Here is a 17,403-nt window from a genome sequence, read left to right as displayed (position 1 = left end):
GTGGGGGGTGTTATTCGTGGGGTGGCTGGGGGGGGGGTCGAAGACAAACCTCCACTTTCACACGGATCTGTCGCTCGTGCGGGTTTATTTACGCGTTTTTGAAGCAGGAAAATACTTGACATACCAGAGAGGGAGCCAGTTGCGCCGTCTGAGGTGCTAATAATACTCCACCGAGACAGCGAGACCTTGTATGCGTTTCCCCTCCTCGGCAAATTTAGCCCACCGCTGCTGATGGCGAATCGCTCGGCTGCTGGGCTCCCACACAGACGCGGTCATGACAGGCGGGTGGACGGGCTTGGAGGGGGTGGGAGTCCCGGTGGCCACGTCGCCGCGCGGTTCGCTCGTTTCGCGTCGTCAAAACGTCAAACCCTCTTGTCACAGCCTCAGCCACGGCCAGGGTAGCCCCGCTCGCTCACGCTCGGCGCTCCCTCCTGCCAGACGCCAACCTTCTTCGGGTTCGGCCGGGTTAGAGCTTGTCGTCTCCGGGCTGGAGGGGAGGCGCGAAAACCAGACACGGACGACAGCTGTCAGCGGGGAGCGGATCGGAAGCGTGGACGTGTATGACTGCAGTCATTTTCCCGCCACACGTCCTCGATAAGCGTAAACGGTTTAAACGTTTACAAGAAAAAAGTTGCATTTTAATATTCCAAGAATAAAGGCAGGCATATTTTCGTGGGAGGAAAAACACCTTTTATTTTCGAGGAGAATTTTTTTTATGGTTTCGGGAAAACCCCCAGCATTTTCGTGAGTCATATTTTTTTGAAGTGCATATTTTCTATTAAAAAACATGATAAGAACAAAGTATCATATTTTCAAGAAGTCATATTTTTTTAGCAAGTTGCAGGAGTACGAGTGTAAAGTAAAGCATATTTTAGAGTAAAATAATTACATATTTTTGAGATTTTTTTTTCTCCAGATCAAAAATATATTTTGTGAGAAAATTTGAAGATTAATAGGTGTGTAGTCTCAAGAGAAAAAAATGATCTTCGAGAAATGTCCAATTCTTTAGAAAATGTTGTAATATGAGAATGAGAATAAAACAACACATCTTGGGGAAAAAGTGGGGGAATTAAATGTTTTAAAGACACAAAGTTGCACACTTTTAAGATAGTCGTATGGTTTTAAAGGGGAAGTCAAGTCACAAGATTTTGTTACAAGATTATGTTCGATGCAGCCCCACTAGTCAAAAAACGGTATTCTGATTGTGTTTGTCGAATATGAATTAAATAGCAAAATCTACCCATTTTAATCCATCCCAAGAACATTCGGGCATGCGAAGGTCAAATGATCAAATTCAGAAAACAGGTGAGTCGTGATTGCTGAATCATAATTGTGATTGGTAATTACCTGAGCCTTGAGAAACTGTGACATCATTTTTGGGTACTTTTTGAGCCAACAGTATATAGATTTGAATATTACAAGAACAATATCACGATTGGGGGCCTGGTGGGGGGCAAGTGAAGTTACATTATATATGCATACATACAACTCACAAGGCTTCACAAGCCAGGTGACAAAGAACCATGGGGAAGACGGGGGAATCCCTCTTACAGGATGACGTGGCTGCATAATTTGAAGCTACACAATGTTAACTAGAATAGTGTGAGTAGCGATTTAATAAGATGAAGCGCTGCAGAAAGACTCCTTTGGAGAAGCGGACCCTCCTCAAAACTCGATGGGTCCAGTCGGTCGATGCAGAATTATCCATAGAAACGCCTCCAGGAAGGTGGCCCACCGCAGATCTTGTCCCGGTCAGTCGGTTCAGAATCTGTACAGCATCATCAGATTTGTTCATTGTTCAGAATATGTACATTTAACGGTCATCAGTGCGCGCTAATATCAACTCCTGGTTTACCTCCAGCAATATAACTAAGGTGCTCCTTTTGCTCTCAACTTGGACAGCAGCATTTCGTTCTTTCGGCATTCCTCTTGAAAGTCTTTGACGGTTTGGAAATAAAGCCTCTGGATGTCGAGCAGCTCCAGGTATTTGTCGTTCAGCTGATCTCTCCTCATTTTGTTCTCCTGCTTTTTCTTCTCCATCTTGATACGACTCTGTCCGATTCCCTCCACGATCTGCTCCATCTGTCTGAGGAACTGTTCCTTTGCGGCTGAAGAGGACATGGCTTGTTGGAAGTTGTCGTGAATGGAATTCAGCAAATTAACCTCCTTCTCGAGATAAACTTTCTGGTCATCCAATGTATTATACAAGGTGAAGAACTGTTTGGTCTCTTTGTGCGTTGCAGAAACTTGGCAATAGAGCTCAATGAATCTCTTCTGGTACTGTGCAAGTTCTGCACGGGAAGGCACTTCGTCGATCTTTCTCTGCAAAACGGCAATGTCACGATTCCTCCTAGCCATAAGCAGACGGACCTTCTGTAGCTTCTCTCTATCCGCATTATGCTGTTTGTCAATCAATTGGTTTCTCTCCTTCTCCTCCTCTGTACCAACTCCGGATGCTGCGCTTAAATTTTCAATACTCTGCTGCAGGCGGACCATCTCATCTTTACAGTGGGTACGAAACTCCTGCTCTTGAAGTTTCAAGTTTTCATTCGATGTGACCAGAGACCTCAGCTTCTCGAGCATGTTGTGGTCAGCCTGACGTTCCACGTCCTCGAAAATCATCACCTCATTCATCAGTCTATCCGACCGCTCGGTGACCTCAGTCAGCTTCATCTTGGCTTCATCGCAGCCTTTCTTAACTTCGGCATGCTGGGCTTTTAGCTCAGCACGCTGGTTAATCATCTGCTGGATCTGTTTGTTCAGAGAGGCAACAGCTCTGAGGTGTTGGTGAAGTGGGCCATACCACTCTGAAGAGTCCTCCGATGCCTCCGTGTGTTTCTCAGCATACTCAGAAGCGATCTGTTTGATCTCTTCAGACTGTTGTCCCACAATATGCCCCACTGTGCTTGCTGTCAGCTGGCCCTCTAGATTGGCCATGGCGGCCATTGTGTTCATCAGACTTTTGATCCGCTTCTCCTCCGCCGCCCACTGAACTTCTTCCTCTGACAACTGTTTCACAGAGTCTTTCGTTGTCAAAGCCATTTTTTCACCTGACTTATCTTGTTTGCTGAATCCATATTGCCTGCCATATTCCAGCAATGTAGAGTGAACCTTGGACTCCTCATCCAGTAGTTCCCCTGCCTCCTTTTGCCTTCTGTATTTTCTCTGTGGTTTGTATACTTCCAGGATATCAAGAACTGCTCCCACTGCCTTGCCTCTTCTTTGATGGAACTCTTCATCCTCTGGAAGGTTGAAGGCCTTCTGGAACTGAGATATGGAGTAGGCTCTCACGTAATCGCCCATTTGCTCTCTAGTCTCGATGGCCCGCTTCACTAGCCACTGTATCACTGGAAAAATATGAATAAAATCAAGCCCTTGGATTTGATGAGGCTCCAGGAGATGAGGACATTTCATTTTTGGCAAAACAGACACAATTTTCTCAGTCAAAGCTATTTTTTGGCCGATGGTTGAGTTTTCTTGAAAAAGAAGATCAACGTCAATGTCATAGTTACACGTAGTGATGCACCAAGTCATTCCGCCGACCACCTTATCAAAAGATGACAGTCCCTTGATGCGGGCCCGAAAATATCCGGCAGCCAAAAGAAGCTCAAGGATCTCCGCCAGCTTAATGCACTGCTCTTCATCCTCTCGGGCTTCCACCTGAATAACGTCGCCGCCTTGATGCTCAGAGCCTAATTTTGAGCCGCGTCTTGCTCTATTAAACACAGAAACGGTCGCTGCCATGTCGATTAAAGTGTCGGGTTTTGGAACGGAAACGTTAGTTCACTGTGGCGCGCTCAATTGACGTCTTTCACGTCATTAGCGTGCGCTCGTAGACCAAGAGCGGAGGCCATCCGTCTCCTTGTTAAGTACTACGTGAACTTCGGAAACGTCGTTGTAGCTTGACTAGGAACTAAATTATATTCACGTCTTGCTCTATTAAAAACAGATATGATCGTTGCCATGTTGATTGAGGTGTAAAGTTTCGGAACGGAAACACAACTCCAATATGGCGCGTTAAACTGACGTCAGCTACGTCACTAGCGAGCGCTTGTCAAGCAAGAGCGAAGGGCACTCCAGCTCTTGTTTAGCATTACGTGAACATCGGAAACATCGGCATCTCTTCTTATTCGACAGGTTTTGGAGTCAGATCATGAATGTTTAGCGACACTAATATTTGGTACGCTCGCGTGTCGTGTGAGCTAGCGTCGTGTCCAGGAACAAGGCGACGGTAAAGTCATTTTACTTACGGAACATTTATTCCATCGACCTTCCACGTTGCTATTAACGGTGTATGTACAGAATTTCAAGTCGTAAGTACAGTGTAGTATTTTATAGTATATACAATGGATGGATTTTACTCGACACATCCCAAAATGTCCCAAAATCCAAGAATGTTGGGCAATGCCGTTGCTGATGACCAATGTATAAATAGTGAAATGTCTATTTTTGCTTGGTAGCGATGCATGAGGTGGATTTGTGAGCATCCAGGATGACATCGGAGGCTGCTGCTGCTCCTGTCCCCACACCTCCAGCCTTAAGCAGCACTAAAGCGCGAATAGACCACTACTGGCTCCGCTCTTTTGTTGCTGGAGGTAGGTCGTGACACATGATTGTTATTTAGGGGGCACCATGATCAAATTTGCTTCCCGGCTTGCTCGATGTTTCCTGTTTAAAAAAAAAGAAAATTGCAGTGGACCAGTATTGTTGGGGCTCTCGTCACGTGATTCATATTGTTGTTGATAGACTGTTGTTGTGCCCTTTGTTCGCCCATCCCTCAACCACGTTGTCCTGTTTTCGCTCTCTACTGTCTGTCCCTCTACTCTGTCTCTCCATTGCAAACCAACCATTTTTACAAACACGAAAATGTTTGTACGCTATTCTTAAAAAGTATTTTCACATGACGTTATGTCAATCCAGTATAAAGCTCATACAAGTCACAACACTATTAAAAATGCCAAAACCTTGTTCATTCAGTTTCTTCTCTGCCGTAGGTGTCGCAGGATGCTGTGCCAAGACTACAATCGCTCCTCTAGACCGGGTAAAGATTCTGCTTCAGGCTCAGAATCCCCACTACAAACACCTGGGTAATATGTCGACAAATCGTAATTTGAATTCATTTCGCGTCGCCCGATAATTGTGGAAGCGTAACTTCATTGCGCCTCTTTCGATTTCAGGTGTGTTTTCCACTCTAAAAGCTGTGCCAAAAAAAGAAGGCTTCCGCGGCTTGTACAAGGGTAATGGTGCGATGATGGTGAGGATATTTCCTTACGGTGCGATCCAGTTCATGGCCTTTGATAATTATAAAAAGGTACGGTCCTTACTCTACTGTGGGGTAAAAATGTCAGTAAATGTGATGCCCTTGGTCTTGAATGACAACTTGCACCTCCTGCATGCATTTTCATTTGCTCAACAGCTGCTTAGTAAACAACTTGGGATCTCCGGACATATTCACCGCCTCATGGCCGGTTCCATGGCAGGTAGGTTTGAAAACATTTTTGGTATGACGTTAGCTCCTTAAATGGGGATCTCCCACATTCCAAAAACATGCGCGGTAGGTTAATTGATCACTCTAAATTGTCCCTTGACATGATTTCTTTTGTCTATGTGTCCCCCACGATTGGCTGGCAAGCAATCAAATTATCACTTTGGCTCCACCTAGTGGAAATTTGGTGTTGCATGGTTTAATTCATTGGTAGAGTTTTTTTTTTTTTTTTTAATTAAATGCCTCACCCCTGTCTTGTCAGGTATGACAGCAGTGATATGCACTTATCCATTGGACATGGTTCGAGCCAGACTGGCCTTCCAGGTGACCGGGGACCATCGCTACACCGGAATCATCAATGCATTCCACACCATCTATCTGAATGTGAGCTACTGGTGTATAAACATGTGCCGAAGACATGGTCGCAAATGTTTTATCACTGTTTGTGTTTTGCCACAGGAGGGGGGATTCTTGGGCTTCTATCGGGGACTCACCCCAACCCTCATTGGAATGGCCCCTTATGCAGGTGATGGCTGTTGTCAACATATGTCTGTGAACGCAGTGGGGCGTTCAAGCGACATGAAAAAACAGTTTACAAGATCTACCGAATGAGCTCAATGTCTTGATGTCGGGATTGGTTTGAATTGCTTGAAGGATGTGGACATAGAAACAAAATGATCTGAATGTAGGCAAAAAAATTTACCGAAAGTATTTACTGTAGTTGCAGAGCAGCATTCCACTCTCCTCCTCCTGCTTGATGGTGTGTTTTGATGCTTCAGGTTTCTCCTTCTTCACCTTCGGGACCTTGAAAAGCCTCGGTTTGAAACATTTCCCGGAGACGCTGGGACGACCGTCGTCGGACAACCCAGACGTTCTGGTTCTTAAAACCAAAGTCAATCTGTTGTGCGGAGGCGTTGCCGGTGCCATCGCTCAGACGATATCGTAAGTGCGAATGGACGACTTTCCCCTGATATGTGGTCCACTAGCATCTAAAATGTTTTTTTTTTTTTTTTTGGTCCCACTAGCTATCCCTTGGATGTGGTACGGCGAAGGATGCAGCTTGGATCCGTGCTTCCTGACGGACACAAGTGTGTGTAAGTACCACCAGACCCCCCCCCCCCCCCCCCCCCCACTTCACTCAAGCGACAGCGGATCTCAAGCTCGCTTTCAGTTAAAACAACTCTTTGCATCTGCATCTCTTGTGCCCCGAACAGCTCCCTGAGCAAGACCCTATCTTACGTCTACAAGGAGTACGGGGTCAAGAATGGCCTCTACCGAGGCCTGTCGCTCAACTACATCCGCTGCGTCCCCTCTCAGGCTGTGGCCTTCACCACTTACGAATTCATGAAGCAACTCCTCCACCTCAATTAGCGGCCGTGTCACTCATCTGACTCGCGCCGATGCTTACTTGGTATGTCTTAAAATGACCACACCAACAAAATATTTAGAATGTGGTTTTTAAGGATCAAAAATTCTAATATTTTTGCATCACGATTCATTGCTTTAATTCCTTCGTCCCCAGGGGGCGTGATGATGCAGATGTACACCGGAAGAAAACTCGGTGACTCATAAGCTGCAGGAGAGGATAAAGAATGTATGCCTCAAGTATTGTCATATTGCTTGTTGTATTTCAAATATAATTCGCATAAGTTTATAACAGACAAATTGATGCGAGTTTCGTTAGCCTGCCTATGGCCTTTTGCATTGTGTTAGCTTTTTGCCAGCTGACTTACATAAGTGACGTGGCTGGGTTGAATGCACTGTATGTACAGTGATTCTTTTTCTTTTGTGTTTAGTTTTACACTCAATTTCAACAGGGAGTGGCAGTAAAAAGCTTGAATCCATCGCCTCTTTTTTTTTTTTGACGAAGTGTTCACGCGTTCTAGCGTTTGGCACTCAAATTTTTGCTCACAGCTCCGGGCAAAAACATTCAGGCGACAGCTTGTACGTATCCCAAAAAAACTCTTTAAGTCGGTGTACCACTGTACCTCTCGTTACAAGCGTGTATATAACCGGCCGCTGGAAAGAAGCGTAAAATGAGCAACTGATTAACTATATTTCTACCGTTACCGAGTAACATGAAATCCACACATTTCTTTGGATTTTTGGGATGAGTTTGATACACTGAAAGCTGATGTAAAGATTGCATGACTTAGGATTCAGGGCTTTAAAAATATATAAGGGGTGCAAGTGGCATGCATGCCTTGTCCTTTTTTTTTTTTTTAAAATGTCTGTCTTTTTTTTAATGCCTCTTAAAATCTGACCAGTTTGTCAATCATCTTTTATTGTCTTATGCCAAACTTTAAAGAGAACAGTATAGTGATTTTATTATTGGTTTTTTTTTTTGTTTTTGTTTTTTCGTTATGGACACAGATGTTTAATGTGTGCTTATAATCACTCGCAATTCTGTGTGCTCTGATATTCTTGTTGATGTCCATATTTGATTCTGTGCTGAATGTAGATCAGACAAGTCCGGATCGGGCGATGTTCTGATAGGAGGGAAAATTGCACTTTTAACTGTTTACCTTTTACTTCTGTTATTTATTGATTTAGCTTCATGTCGCCACTGGGTGGTGGCTCTGCTGACAGAAATGATGTGGTTTACAGTTATAGCTGAAAAAAGTAATGTAAATAAAACCAAATAGTGTGAAATAATTCTGTTTACGTAATCTAACGTAAATTGAAAACAGGCCTGCGCGCTATTTTCCTTTTCATGACAAATCTTGGAAATGATTATCAGTTTTGGCAATCTGGTTTCACCGTTTTTTTTTCCCCTTAACTTTTAGCAGCCCTAGATATATGTTTTACATTCGAAAAATGTCATGGCTTTCACCAAACAGAAACGTCACAGGACGTAGAAACAACAGCAGTTATGTATCTTCTGCCATCTAGTGGTCGAGCATTTAATTGTCCTGCCTTTCGCTTCTACTGTATGTCGCTGGGATATAAAACCCCATTCGTAATTTGCATTAAATAATTTTCGGACCAAAATAAAAAGTGAAATAAGGTAATTTCTCACGGTACATCTGAGCTTTTGTGGAACAATGGTTGCTAACAAGTATTTTTGAAAAATTCAAGTGAATTTGGGGAATTTATGCTGGCGCCACTCCAAAATTTTACTCGAGCAACAGAAACACAATGTCAGCAATATAAACTCATGACTCCTAAATATTCTCTACATTATATCACATATTTGTGCAATGTGCTTGGCTACTTGATCGAGTCACGTTTCGAGAAGTGACCGAATAAATATAAAAATGCCTTTGGATGTCCATATTGTATTTTCTTTCTCTGTTTGGCTTATGTGTATTTTTAAAATCAGGACATGATATTAAATATCACCTTGTTAACGCCATACTCAACTGCGTCTTCTTGCTTGAAGTCTTTAGAACACGTGTGCCCCGGTATATCGCGGTTCATGGTTGACTCCTGCGCTATATGGCATATCTTTTTAAGCGATCCTTTACTCCCACCCCATCCCCGAGTATACAGGGAAGTTAGAATTTGATGTACGGTATTACCGCGTTGGGCTGCAACATTCCATGCTAGTCGTTAGCCTGTCCATGGCATTTTGCATTATGTGTTAACATTAAGCTACCAGCCTCTTATGAGACAAAATTACATGATTTAATTCACATTTTAGTGTTCATATTTAATTTTCTGTTTCATGTGTCAGTTCTACAGAAGACTTCTACTGGGATTGACAGCGGCTTGAAGCAAGCATCCCGCGCCTCTAATTTGGGACACTTTGCAAGCAAGAGACTGAAAACAGGTACTGAGGATTCCTTCAAAAAGTTTATAATTTATTTATTTTTTTTAAAAGAAATGTGTCTAAAGAATGTGAATTAAAAAGCAAAAAATTTTAAACACGGTCTCCTATATTTCAGATTTTCACTCTAAGTGGGTGGTTTTGAAATGTATGCCGTGGGGTTAATGAGGGTTCACCGTGTACAGGAAAAGTTAATTATGGTCAAGCCTGTAATGCAAAAATAAAAAAAGGGAGGTCACTGACTGTACTGTGATATTTGCCTAGTGCATACTACCAGGCATTGTTCAGTGTCACGTGCAGATTTGACTAGTAAATTTGACGCCTCATATGAGGCTTCAGTCCAGCAGACCCATTTTACTGTTTTGGTTTGTAAAAGGAAAAAAATGTCCCCAGGTAAACAAGGGCAGGGAGCGTCTCTGTAGTTCCCGTAGCGCACCGCCCACATCTGCTTCACCAAGTTACACATTCTTGTGGCCTTTGTGTAAGAGAAGTGAGGACATCGCAAAAAAATGAGAAGTGAACTTTTTGGGACCTAACCAACGGTGACCACTTAGACTGAAGTTAATGGGCGACGGAATTGATCATTTTAATCCAGGAGAGTGTTTTTTGGAGTCTTTCCATCAATGCCGTCGTACACAGTGACCATCGCCACGGGGAGCCAGTGGTTTGCGGGGACGGATGACTACATCTACATAACGCTGGTGGGCACTGAGAGATGCAGTGAGAGGACTCTGCTGGACAAGCCTCTGTACAATGATTTTGAGAGGGGCGCGGTAAGTGAGTCTACGTGGACACGACGGAGTCAAATATACATCTGATACACGGTACACGTAGACATCATGGTTCTAATGTTAAAAGAGGAAGCTACCATGGAAGAGGCAGTGATGAAATTTTACCCGACCCATTGCACACCTTGACCAAGTCATAGCGTTGTCCGTCGTTGAACCGAACAAACAACCCAAGTACACGGTAGAGGAAGGCACCCTCAGGTAAGAGAAGAAAAATGGACCAAAGTAGGAAAGGGGTTGAACATGCGAGATGGAGGCCAGTAGGCCTAGTAACCAGTTTCAGAGAGAGCATTGATCATGGCAAAAACATACATCGGGGCTGATTCTGGCAGGGCACGGGAGATGGGAAATGGAATTTTGGCGAGCTCATGGGTGAAAGGGTGCGCCAAAGTCAAGATAGGGTGGTCGTAAAAAATGGACTAAAGGTGACACGGACTACCGTATGATAGATTTGGTGCACCTGTAAAATAAATAAATAATACGCTCGCTAGCTTCATGACCCACACGTCAAGCAAAGACTTGGAGCCGCATCTCAGATAAGCTTCTCGCAGCTTTGCACACCTAACCCTAACCCATCCCAGTGGATGACCATGAAGTCAATGATTAATCTTTGACGGGAAAGTTGTTCTTCAGTAAACAGAGAACAATCTAAAATCTACCTACCCGACAGGAACTCCATGCCATCCATGCCTCTTACCACAAGAAGCATTCATGGACATGAAGAGATTCCAAACTTTTAGCCAAGAATTTAGTCCCAGAGGCTATTCCCGAGACCGTCTGTTGCATACGTTCACATTTAGTCTATGGTGACTGCAATTTGCTGGGAGATAAACTATGTTCCCAAATCCCCAGATTCAAGCAGACCAAACCCTTAGGTCTGTTCTTGCCACCACTGAGCCCACATGGTAGTTCCTCATGGTCATTTTATTTTCTGGCCTGGAACCCCTGCTACCCATACACTTACCTTTCGGAATGTCTCTGGCTCTGGAACCTCACTTTAGAACCACTTTACTCCTTTGGCCGTTCACCCCAACACTTCCAGAAAGGATCATCCCCTCATCTTCCGTTTAAAAAGAGTTCTCCTAGAGAGCATCTGAAACAACAAATGGAGACCGATTCTAGTTTTTCCCAACCTACACAAACTGAATTGCTCGCAGGTGGATTCCTACCTGGTGAGGACGGACGAGAACCTGGGCGAGCTTGCTTTGGTGAAGCTGGAGAAGAGGAAGTACTGGGTCCAAGACGACTGGTACTGCAGCTACATCTCAGTCAAGACTCCGAGCGGAGACAACGTGGAGTTCCCATGTTACCGCTGGCTGGTGGATGACAAGGAAGTGGTGCTGCGGGACGGACGAGGTAGAGTCACACACTCGCGGCGTGTTCGGTCAATTTCATTCATTTTCATTCCATCCTTTTGGTTTGGTTAGCTCACCTGCCTCAGGATGATAAGACCAGCCTGGTCAAGCAGCACAGAAAGAACGAGCTGGAAATGAGGCAGAAAGCCTACAGGTGTGTCTTATCGGACCACGAAAGTCATTCACCGGGGCCGTCTTGTTCCGTTTTTAACAGAAGTTTTGTACCTTAGATGGACGGAGTGGCAGCCCGGCTTTCCGATGAGTATAGATGCCGGCAGACACCAGGATTTGCCCCGGGACATCCAGTTTGACAGTGAGAAGGGAGTGGATTTCATACTGAACTACAGCAAAGCGTTTGTATTGCCTCTAATTGCCTTTTTGTAAACCAGGACCACGATGGTATTTCGGAATTTTGTGCGAATGGATTGATTGTCGTTGCCCGAAAAAAACAACCCACCAAAAAAGTTTTACATTCACCTTCTGCAGTTGACATGTACAACACACAGTGATCGGATCATCAAAACTACATTTCCAGAATCGAGAACCTGTTCGTGAACCACTTCATGCACATGTTCCAGACGTCCTGGAGCGACTTTGCCGATTTTGAGAAGATCTTTTTGCGAATCAAAAACACCATCTCAGGTCAGCCTCGGAGTTGTCTTTTGAGCGGTTTCTTCCTTTGCTCTTTTCACGTCTTTATTTTCCACACATACCCTTCAGAGTATGTGATGCAACACTGGAAAGAGGATTTCATGTTCGGTTACCAATTCCTGAACGGCTGCAATCCCGTCGTCATCCAAAAGCTCACCAAACTTCCCGACAAGTTTCCCGTCACCGATGACATGGTTGCGGTTAGCCTGGAGAGACATTTGACTCTGGAAGAGGAAGTGAAGGTAGAATAACGATCACCCTTTGCTGATGATTTCGCTCGCGTGCCCGCCGCCTTGTTGTCTGACCGGTCATGTGACTGCCTCGCTTCAAGGCGGGTAACATCTACATGGTGGACTACGAAGTGTTAGACGACATCCGACCGAACTGCACGGATCCGTGCACCCTGCAGTACTTGGCAGCTCCCATCTGTCTTTTGTACAAGAACACCCGGAACAAGATCCTGCCGATAGCCATACAGGTACGGTGATATTTTTATGTTATATAATAAAATAAAATATATTTCTATTTTGGCACACAAGATTAGCTAGGATGCTATACAGGCACATCCTTGTCTGACGGATGGGGAAGGTCTGCCTGTCCGAAATGATTCCTGTTCTTCTACTGTCTTACTTGGGCGCCATTTCGTGTAGCCCAAGTAAAAATGCGTGACTCATCGTTCTTAAAAGGATTCACCGATTAAGTGTGCCCAAGAGTGCAATAGGATAAGAAAAGATCAGTAAAGCTTTTTTTTTGTCTCACAATGGAGAAATTCCCAATAGATAAGGAAGGCCAATTAGAAGCAAGTCGAAAGTTTTAACGGCCGAGCTCAAGTCCGCTATCGAATTATGAGATGTGTGCCAAAGAGACCGAATCCAACACTCTTCCTTGTTCCAGTGGTGTACAGCGGACTACTGCATAATCGTGGCACAGACGGATTCATATCTCCAGATGTTTTTTTTTTTTTTTTAATCCTCATTTCAAACCATTTTTTGTGGAACATGCATATTGAATATTTCCCGCATTTTTTTTTTTTCAAGAATTTGAATTTTAAATGATTCTGATTGTTTTCCCGGCTGCCTGGTGGTCGACTGGTTGGTGTAGAGGTGCAGGGTTCAATTCCGGCCCCGACCTTCCTGTGTGGAGTTTGCATGTTCTCCCCCGTGCCTGCGTGGGTTTTCTCCGGGTAATCCGGTTTCCTCCCACAATCCAAAAAGATGCACGGCAGGTTGATGGAAAATTCTAAATTGTCCCCAGGTGTGATTGTCAGCGTGTTGTGTGCTTTGCGGTCTGCTGGCAACCATTTCAAAGCCTCTCCCGCTTCCTCCCCGGAGACAGCTGGGAGAGGCTCCAGCATGCCCGCGACGCTTGGGAAGATAAACGGATTCGAAAATGGATGGATGGAGGATTGTTTTCCCCTCTCGTATGCGGATTGTCACTATTTGCCGGCCGACCCGGTCCTTATCCCCTACGAAAAGTGGGATTCCACTGTCCTTCCATTTTTTGTAAGTAAAGACATTGGCAACGCTTCTCACCTTTGCTCGTCTCCCCAGTTGGCTCAGACTCCAGGCAAGGACAACCCCATCTTCCTGCCCACAGACAGTCAGTACGATTGGCTCCTGGCAAAGATCTGGGTGCGCTCGGCTGACTTCCAACACCACCAGACGGTCACGCACCTGCTTAGGACACATTTGATCTCAGAGATGTTTGCTATCGCCATGTTCCGGCATCTCCCCGCCGTCCACCCTGTTTTTAAGGTCAGACCCTCATCAATGAATCCGGCGGTAAGCCGAAAAGGCGACTAACTAACGACAGATGTGCTCTTTCTTCCGCAAGTTGCTCATTCCACATGTCCGTTTCACCATCGCTATCAACACCAAGGCCAGAGAGCAGCTCATCTGCGAGTGTGGTATCTTTGACAAAGTGAGTTTAGTGTGTGGAGCATCTTCAGTGAAGCAATTTAAACCTTTCATGCACCCTGTAACCTGCTAACAAGGATAAGCTGTCCACTGGCGTAACCGCTGTCCCTGACAGGGTTAAGGTTAGCATAACTTGTTTTGGGAGTGCGAGTGGAAAGTGTAGACGACTCACTTGGGTATAAAAATGGATACAAATGATTATTTCTTGGACAAAAGGATCCAAACCAGATTTTACACTTGCACTTTGCTTTAAAAAAAAAAAAGGCTAAGCTTTTCATTTTGTAAATATTGTCCAAGTTACACCACTGCCGGTCTGTTGGAACGTCAACATGATGCTTCTCATCCATGTAAACGACTCGACAACCCCTCCTTGAAATGATCTCAAAGAACAATAATGTGTGTTTCTTCCGGCCCGACAAGGCGAACGCCACAGGCGGAGGTGGTCACATGCAGCTGGTTCAGAAGGCCACCAAAGCCCTGACCTTCAGGTCTCTCTGCTTCCCCGACATGATCAAATCTCGTGGAATGGAGAGCAAGGAGGAGGTTCCTACCTACTTCTACAGAGACGATGGCTACAAGGTGTGGGAGGCCACCCAAAGGTGAGGAACAAAAATAGTGCTCGCCGAGTTATTTGGTTGCCCATACTTGACTCGGATCGTCTCCCTAAAGTCAGGAAAAGCCTACTAGAACATCTGAACTTTATTTAGGGTTAATCAGAGGCACTTTAAAGGGTGGGAGGCATGATTTGAGTTCTGACTGACATTTAGCACCCTGGGTTTAAATGTGTTTAGCTGATTCTAAAAACTTATGAGGGTGTGCACACTTATGCAACCAACCACATGCCAATTGTTCATCACTTCCCCCATCCCCCACAAAAAAAACATGTTTTGAGTTGTACAGGTTATAGGTCAGGTTAATGGTGGTTAAGTTTTGAAATGCTTCAGGTGTTGTCTTTTTATTTCATATAAACTTGGAATTTGAACAGGGGTGTGTAGACTTTTTACGTCCTCTGTATTTGGACTTCATACTCGAATGTGTCTTTTGCAGCTTTGTATCCGACGTGGTCGCTATTTACTACACCAGCAACGAGAAAGTGCAGGGGGATGAGGAAATCCAGGCCTTTGTTAAAGACGTGCGTACCTTCGGCATGCAGGATTTGGATACGTGTGGTACGTAAAACCGTAATCTAATCTCAAAAGTCAAATGTGCTCGACGGGAACAAACAAGCTCAAATGTATTCATGAGAAAAAAAGCGTCACGGCGTCCCCTAGTGTGTTGCGCAAGCATGCGTAGTTGTCACGTGTTTGCCAATGCCAATTCTTTGCAGATTTCCCAAAGGCGCTGAAATCTCGCGAGGAGCTGATTGAGTACTTGACCGTCATCGTGTTCACTGCGTCGGCTCAACACGCAGCCGTCAACTTTGGACAAGTATGTCAAACTACTTCATTGTCAGTCGATTTTCTTTTAGCTTGCAATAAATGGTTAGATAGTTTGACCGTAGTTTAAATTCATGGAATTGAAAAGATTTGTAATAATAATAATAATAATAATAATAATAATAATAACATCAAATATGATCGAGCTCAAAAAGAATCTCAATCAAATGTGTCACTTTCCTTGAGGGGAGGATTTTAATTGATGTCTGACCACGGTGATTTATAACATTTTAAATTAGAGTTTAAAAACGTACTAATTACTAACGTTAACATCAAGAATAACTATTATTATCATTTTATTAGTAGTCATATTGTTTCGCTAAAATTGTCAGACAGTATGATGAAAATGTCTTTTTTTTCAAGAGCCAATACTGAATTCAAACGTATGATTTTGAATAAGCATATTCTGATGATGACTATTATTTAAAAACAAAAAAATACATTTGTGAACATTTTAGAGATTTAAATATTGAAATGTTAATTGTAACAAAAATATTATTATTATTATTATTATATAATAAGAATTTATATAATAATAATAAGAAGACGAATGATACAACTAAATGGACAATTTAACCACAATTTAAAAAGTATGATCGTGATTTTATGGATGAAGTCCCATTTTCTATTCTGAGGAACAAAAATGTGCATTAAAAATATTATTAGCGATTATTCTTTAAACCCGTAGACCTGCTAAAACAAGAAAAAGATGTAAGGGGAAAATATGAAAATACTGGGTTAAAAAATGTTTTTTTAAATGAACAATTCTCATTTATAATAATAAGAATAAGAATATTCCATCCAGCGCAAATGCAAAAAATACCGTAGGTATCGTAGCATCGAGTGTTCAGATGAACAAACTGTCAACTCTTTGTGACCGCATCAAGTACGACTGGTGTTCCTGGATTCCCAACGCTCCGTCCACGATGCGGAAGCCTCCGCCCACACAGAAAGGTGTGGCCGACGTCACCCTGATCATCGACAGCTTGCCGGACCGAGGACGCTCCAGCTGGCACCTGGGGGCCGTCTGGGCCCTCAGCCAATATCAAGAGAATGAGGTGGGTGTTACGTTTGCAATTGTAGAGTAAATAGCAACCGCGGAGCAAAAAGAAGCTGACACAGCTCGTCACATATGCGACGTAAGGATCTGCGGAAATTCATCCATTCTTGTCGATATTTTGACTCAATAGGGTGAAAAAAAAATTGTCACGATAAACTTTCCTCCACGTACTTTTAGCTCTACTTGGGAATGTACCCCGACGAGCACTTCATCGAGAAGCCAGTGAAGGAGGCCATGGAGAAGTTCCGGAAGAGCCTGGAGGAGATCAGCAGCGCCATCAAGACAAGGAACCAGGGAAAGAAACTGCCCTATTACAACATGTCCCCCGATAAAATACCCAACAGTGTTGCTGTTTGAGGGCCGCGCTCATCCATATTGTGCCCAAACATTGGCTTCTTTTCAGAAATGCAGACAATAAAAAGACACATTGACCTTAAAACAACCTTGGGTTCATCCGCTTCTGCATAGCATTGATTCTCAAAGTGCAGTCAGCAAGCTCTCACAACATGAATTAAATGTTCAAACTGTGCGTAATGTTACAGAGACTTAAATTCTGTTTTCAAATATTAATTTGGGTATAATTTTTAACTTTTGTTCTGGACATTTTTCGATATTTAAGTGCAGTTTTAATGTTTTCAAACCATGCATAACGGTAACGTGGCCTACACCAATATTAATGATACTTTTTAAGACTTTCCAAATCCTATTATTGCACATTGATGAACACTTACGCCTACTGCGCTACAGGTATGTTCTTTCAATTCTGGTCCTGATGGTGGTATTCGGTATGAAAGGTTTGAGAACCACTGCTGGATAGAAATTGGTATTGGCCGGTCACACTCGTCTTGGTTTGCTTCTTTAGAAGGCAGTCGCATTCTCTTGATTCAGCTACAAATGTACACTAGGTGGCAGCATTGATTCCAAATGGAATCATTCACCATAT

The 17,403-nt window shown here is 43.8% G+C and overlaps 4 protein-coding genes across 10 annotated transcripts in view; 2 read left to right on the top strand and 2 right to left on the bottom strand.

The window, feature by feature from the left end:
• The window catches only part of tet1 (tet methylcytosine dioxygenase 1), a 34,975-nt gene extending 34,078 nt beyond the window's left edge, over positions 1-897 (bottom strand). For both annotated transcript variants that reach the window (XM_019859813.1, XM_019859814.1), the window contains exon 1: positions 125-897. The gene's annotated coding sequence lies outside the window, so the exon portion shown is untranslated. The remainder of the gene's footprint in view (positions 1-124) is intronic.
• Positions 898-1,008: 111 nt separating this feature from the next.
• Positions 1,009-3,833, bottom strand: ccdc93 (CCC complex scaffolding subunit CCDC93). Its single transcript, XM_019859815.1, has 2 exons — positions 1,856-3,833; positions 1,009-1,768 (listed from the first exon to the last, which is right to left on the bottom strand). Exon 1 carries the CDS (start codon positions 3,742-3,744, stop codon positions 1,870-1,872), a length of 1,875 nt encoding a protein of 624 aa, XP_019715374.1. The 5' UTR covers positions 3,745-3,833; the 3' UTR covers positions 1,009-1,768; positions 1,856-1,869.
• A 218-nt stretch (positions 3,834-4,051) lies between these two features.
• On the top strand, positions 4,052-8,842 carry slc25a16 (solute carrier family 25 member 16). Of its 6 annotated transcripts, none has more exons than XR_002167015.1 (11): positions 4,052-4,313; positions 4,461-4,595; positions 4,995-5,087; positions 5,178-5,311; positions 5,417-5,480; positions 5,748-5,869; positions 5,945-6,011; positions 6,265-6,427; positions 6,511-6,579; positions 6,700-7,256; positions 7,356-8,842. XR_002167015.1 is itself a non-coding variant. In XM_019859818.1 (11 exons), the coding sequence occupies exons 2-10, from the start codon at positions 4,493-4,495 to the stop codon at positions 6,854-6,856; spliced, it is 972 nt and encodes a 323-aa protein (XP_019715377.1). In that variant the 5' UTR covers positions 4,052-4,313; positions 4,461-4,492; the 3' UTR covers positions 6,857-6,896; positions 7,008-8,842. The 6 variants fall into 6 exon arrangements, 5 of the variants coding, with proteins under 5 accessions (XP_019715377.1, XP_019715380.1, XP_019715379.1 ...); XM_019859818.1 differs by having other exon boundaries at positions 6,700-6,896; positions 7,008-8,842; XM_019859821.1 differs by having other exon boundaries at positions 4,052-4,225; positions 6,700-8,842.
• Positions 8,843-9,710: 868 nt separating this feature from the next.
• LOC109509925 (arachidonate 5-lipoxygenase) lies at positions 9,711-16,902 on the top strand. The gene is made up of 14 exons (XM_019859870.1): positions 9,711-10,027; positions 11,200-11,398; positions 11,470-11,551; positions 11,628-11,750; positions 11,933-12,039; positions 12,118-12,290; positions 12,380-12,526; positions 13,599-13,802; positions 13,882-13,968; positions 14,385-14,563; positions 15,012-15,133; positions 15,292-15,392; positions 16,288-16,458; positions 16,638-16,902. Exons 1-14 carry the CDS (start codon positions 9,878-9,880, stop codon positions 16,815-16,817), a joined length of 2,025 nt encoding a protein of 674 aa, XP_019715429.1. The 5' UTR covers positions 9,711-9,877; the 3' UTR covers positions 16,818-16,902.
• The last annotated feature ends 501 nt before the right edge of the window (positions 16,903-17,403 follow it).

This window comes from Hippocampus comes, unplaced genomic scaffold, assembly GCF_001891065.2.
Source record: "Hippocampus comes isolate QL1 unplaced genomic scaffold, H_comes_QL1_v1.1 scaffold64, whole genome shotgun sequence".
NCBI classification, from domain to species: domain Eukaryota; kingdom Metazoa; phylum Chordata; class Actinopteri; order Syngnathiformes; family Syngnathidae; genus Hippocampus; species Hippocampus comes.
This window is presented reverse-complemented; position numbering and strand designations above follow the sequence as displayed.

Bases quoted from the DNA above. Each gene is read 5' to 3' on its own strand.
- ccdc93 (XM_019859815.1), bottom strand. From the start codon at position 3,744: ATGGCAGCGACCGTTTCTGTGTTTAATAGAGCAAGACGCGGCTCAAAA.
- LOC109509925 (XM_019859870.1), top strand. From the start codon at position 9,878: ATGCCGTCGTACACAGTGACCATCGCCACGGGGAGCCAGTGGTTTGCG. The intron at 11,751-11,932 runs GTTTGTATTGCC...CTACATTTCCAG, and splicing joins ATACTGAACTACAGCAAAGC to AATCGAGAACCTGTTCGTGA. The intron at 15,393-16,287 runs GTATGTCAAACT...GACCGCATCAAG, and splicing joins CAGCCGTCAACTTTGGACAA to TACGACTGGTGTTCCTGGAT.
- slc25a16 (XM_019859821.1), top strand. From the start codon at position 4,493: ATGACATCGGAGGCTGCTGCTGCTCCTGTCCCCACACCTCCAGCCTTA. The intron at 5,088-5,177 runs GTAATATGTCGA...TTTCGATTTCAG, and splicing joins TCCCCACTACAAACACCTGG to GTGTGTTTTCCACTCTAAAA. The intron at 5,312-5,416 runs GTACGGTCCTTA...TTTGCTCAACAG, and splicing joins CCTTTGATAATTATAAAAAG to CTGCTTAGTAAACAACTTGG.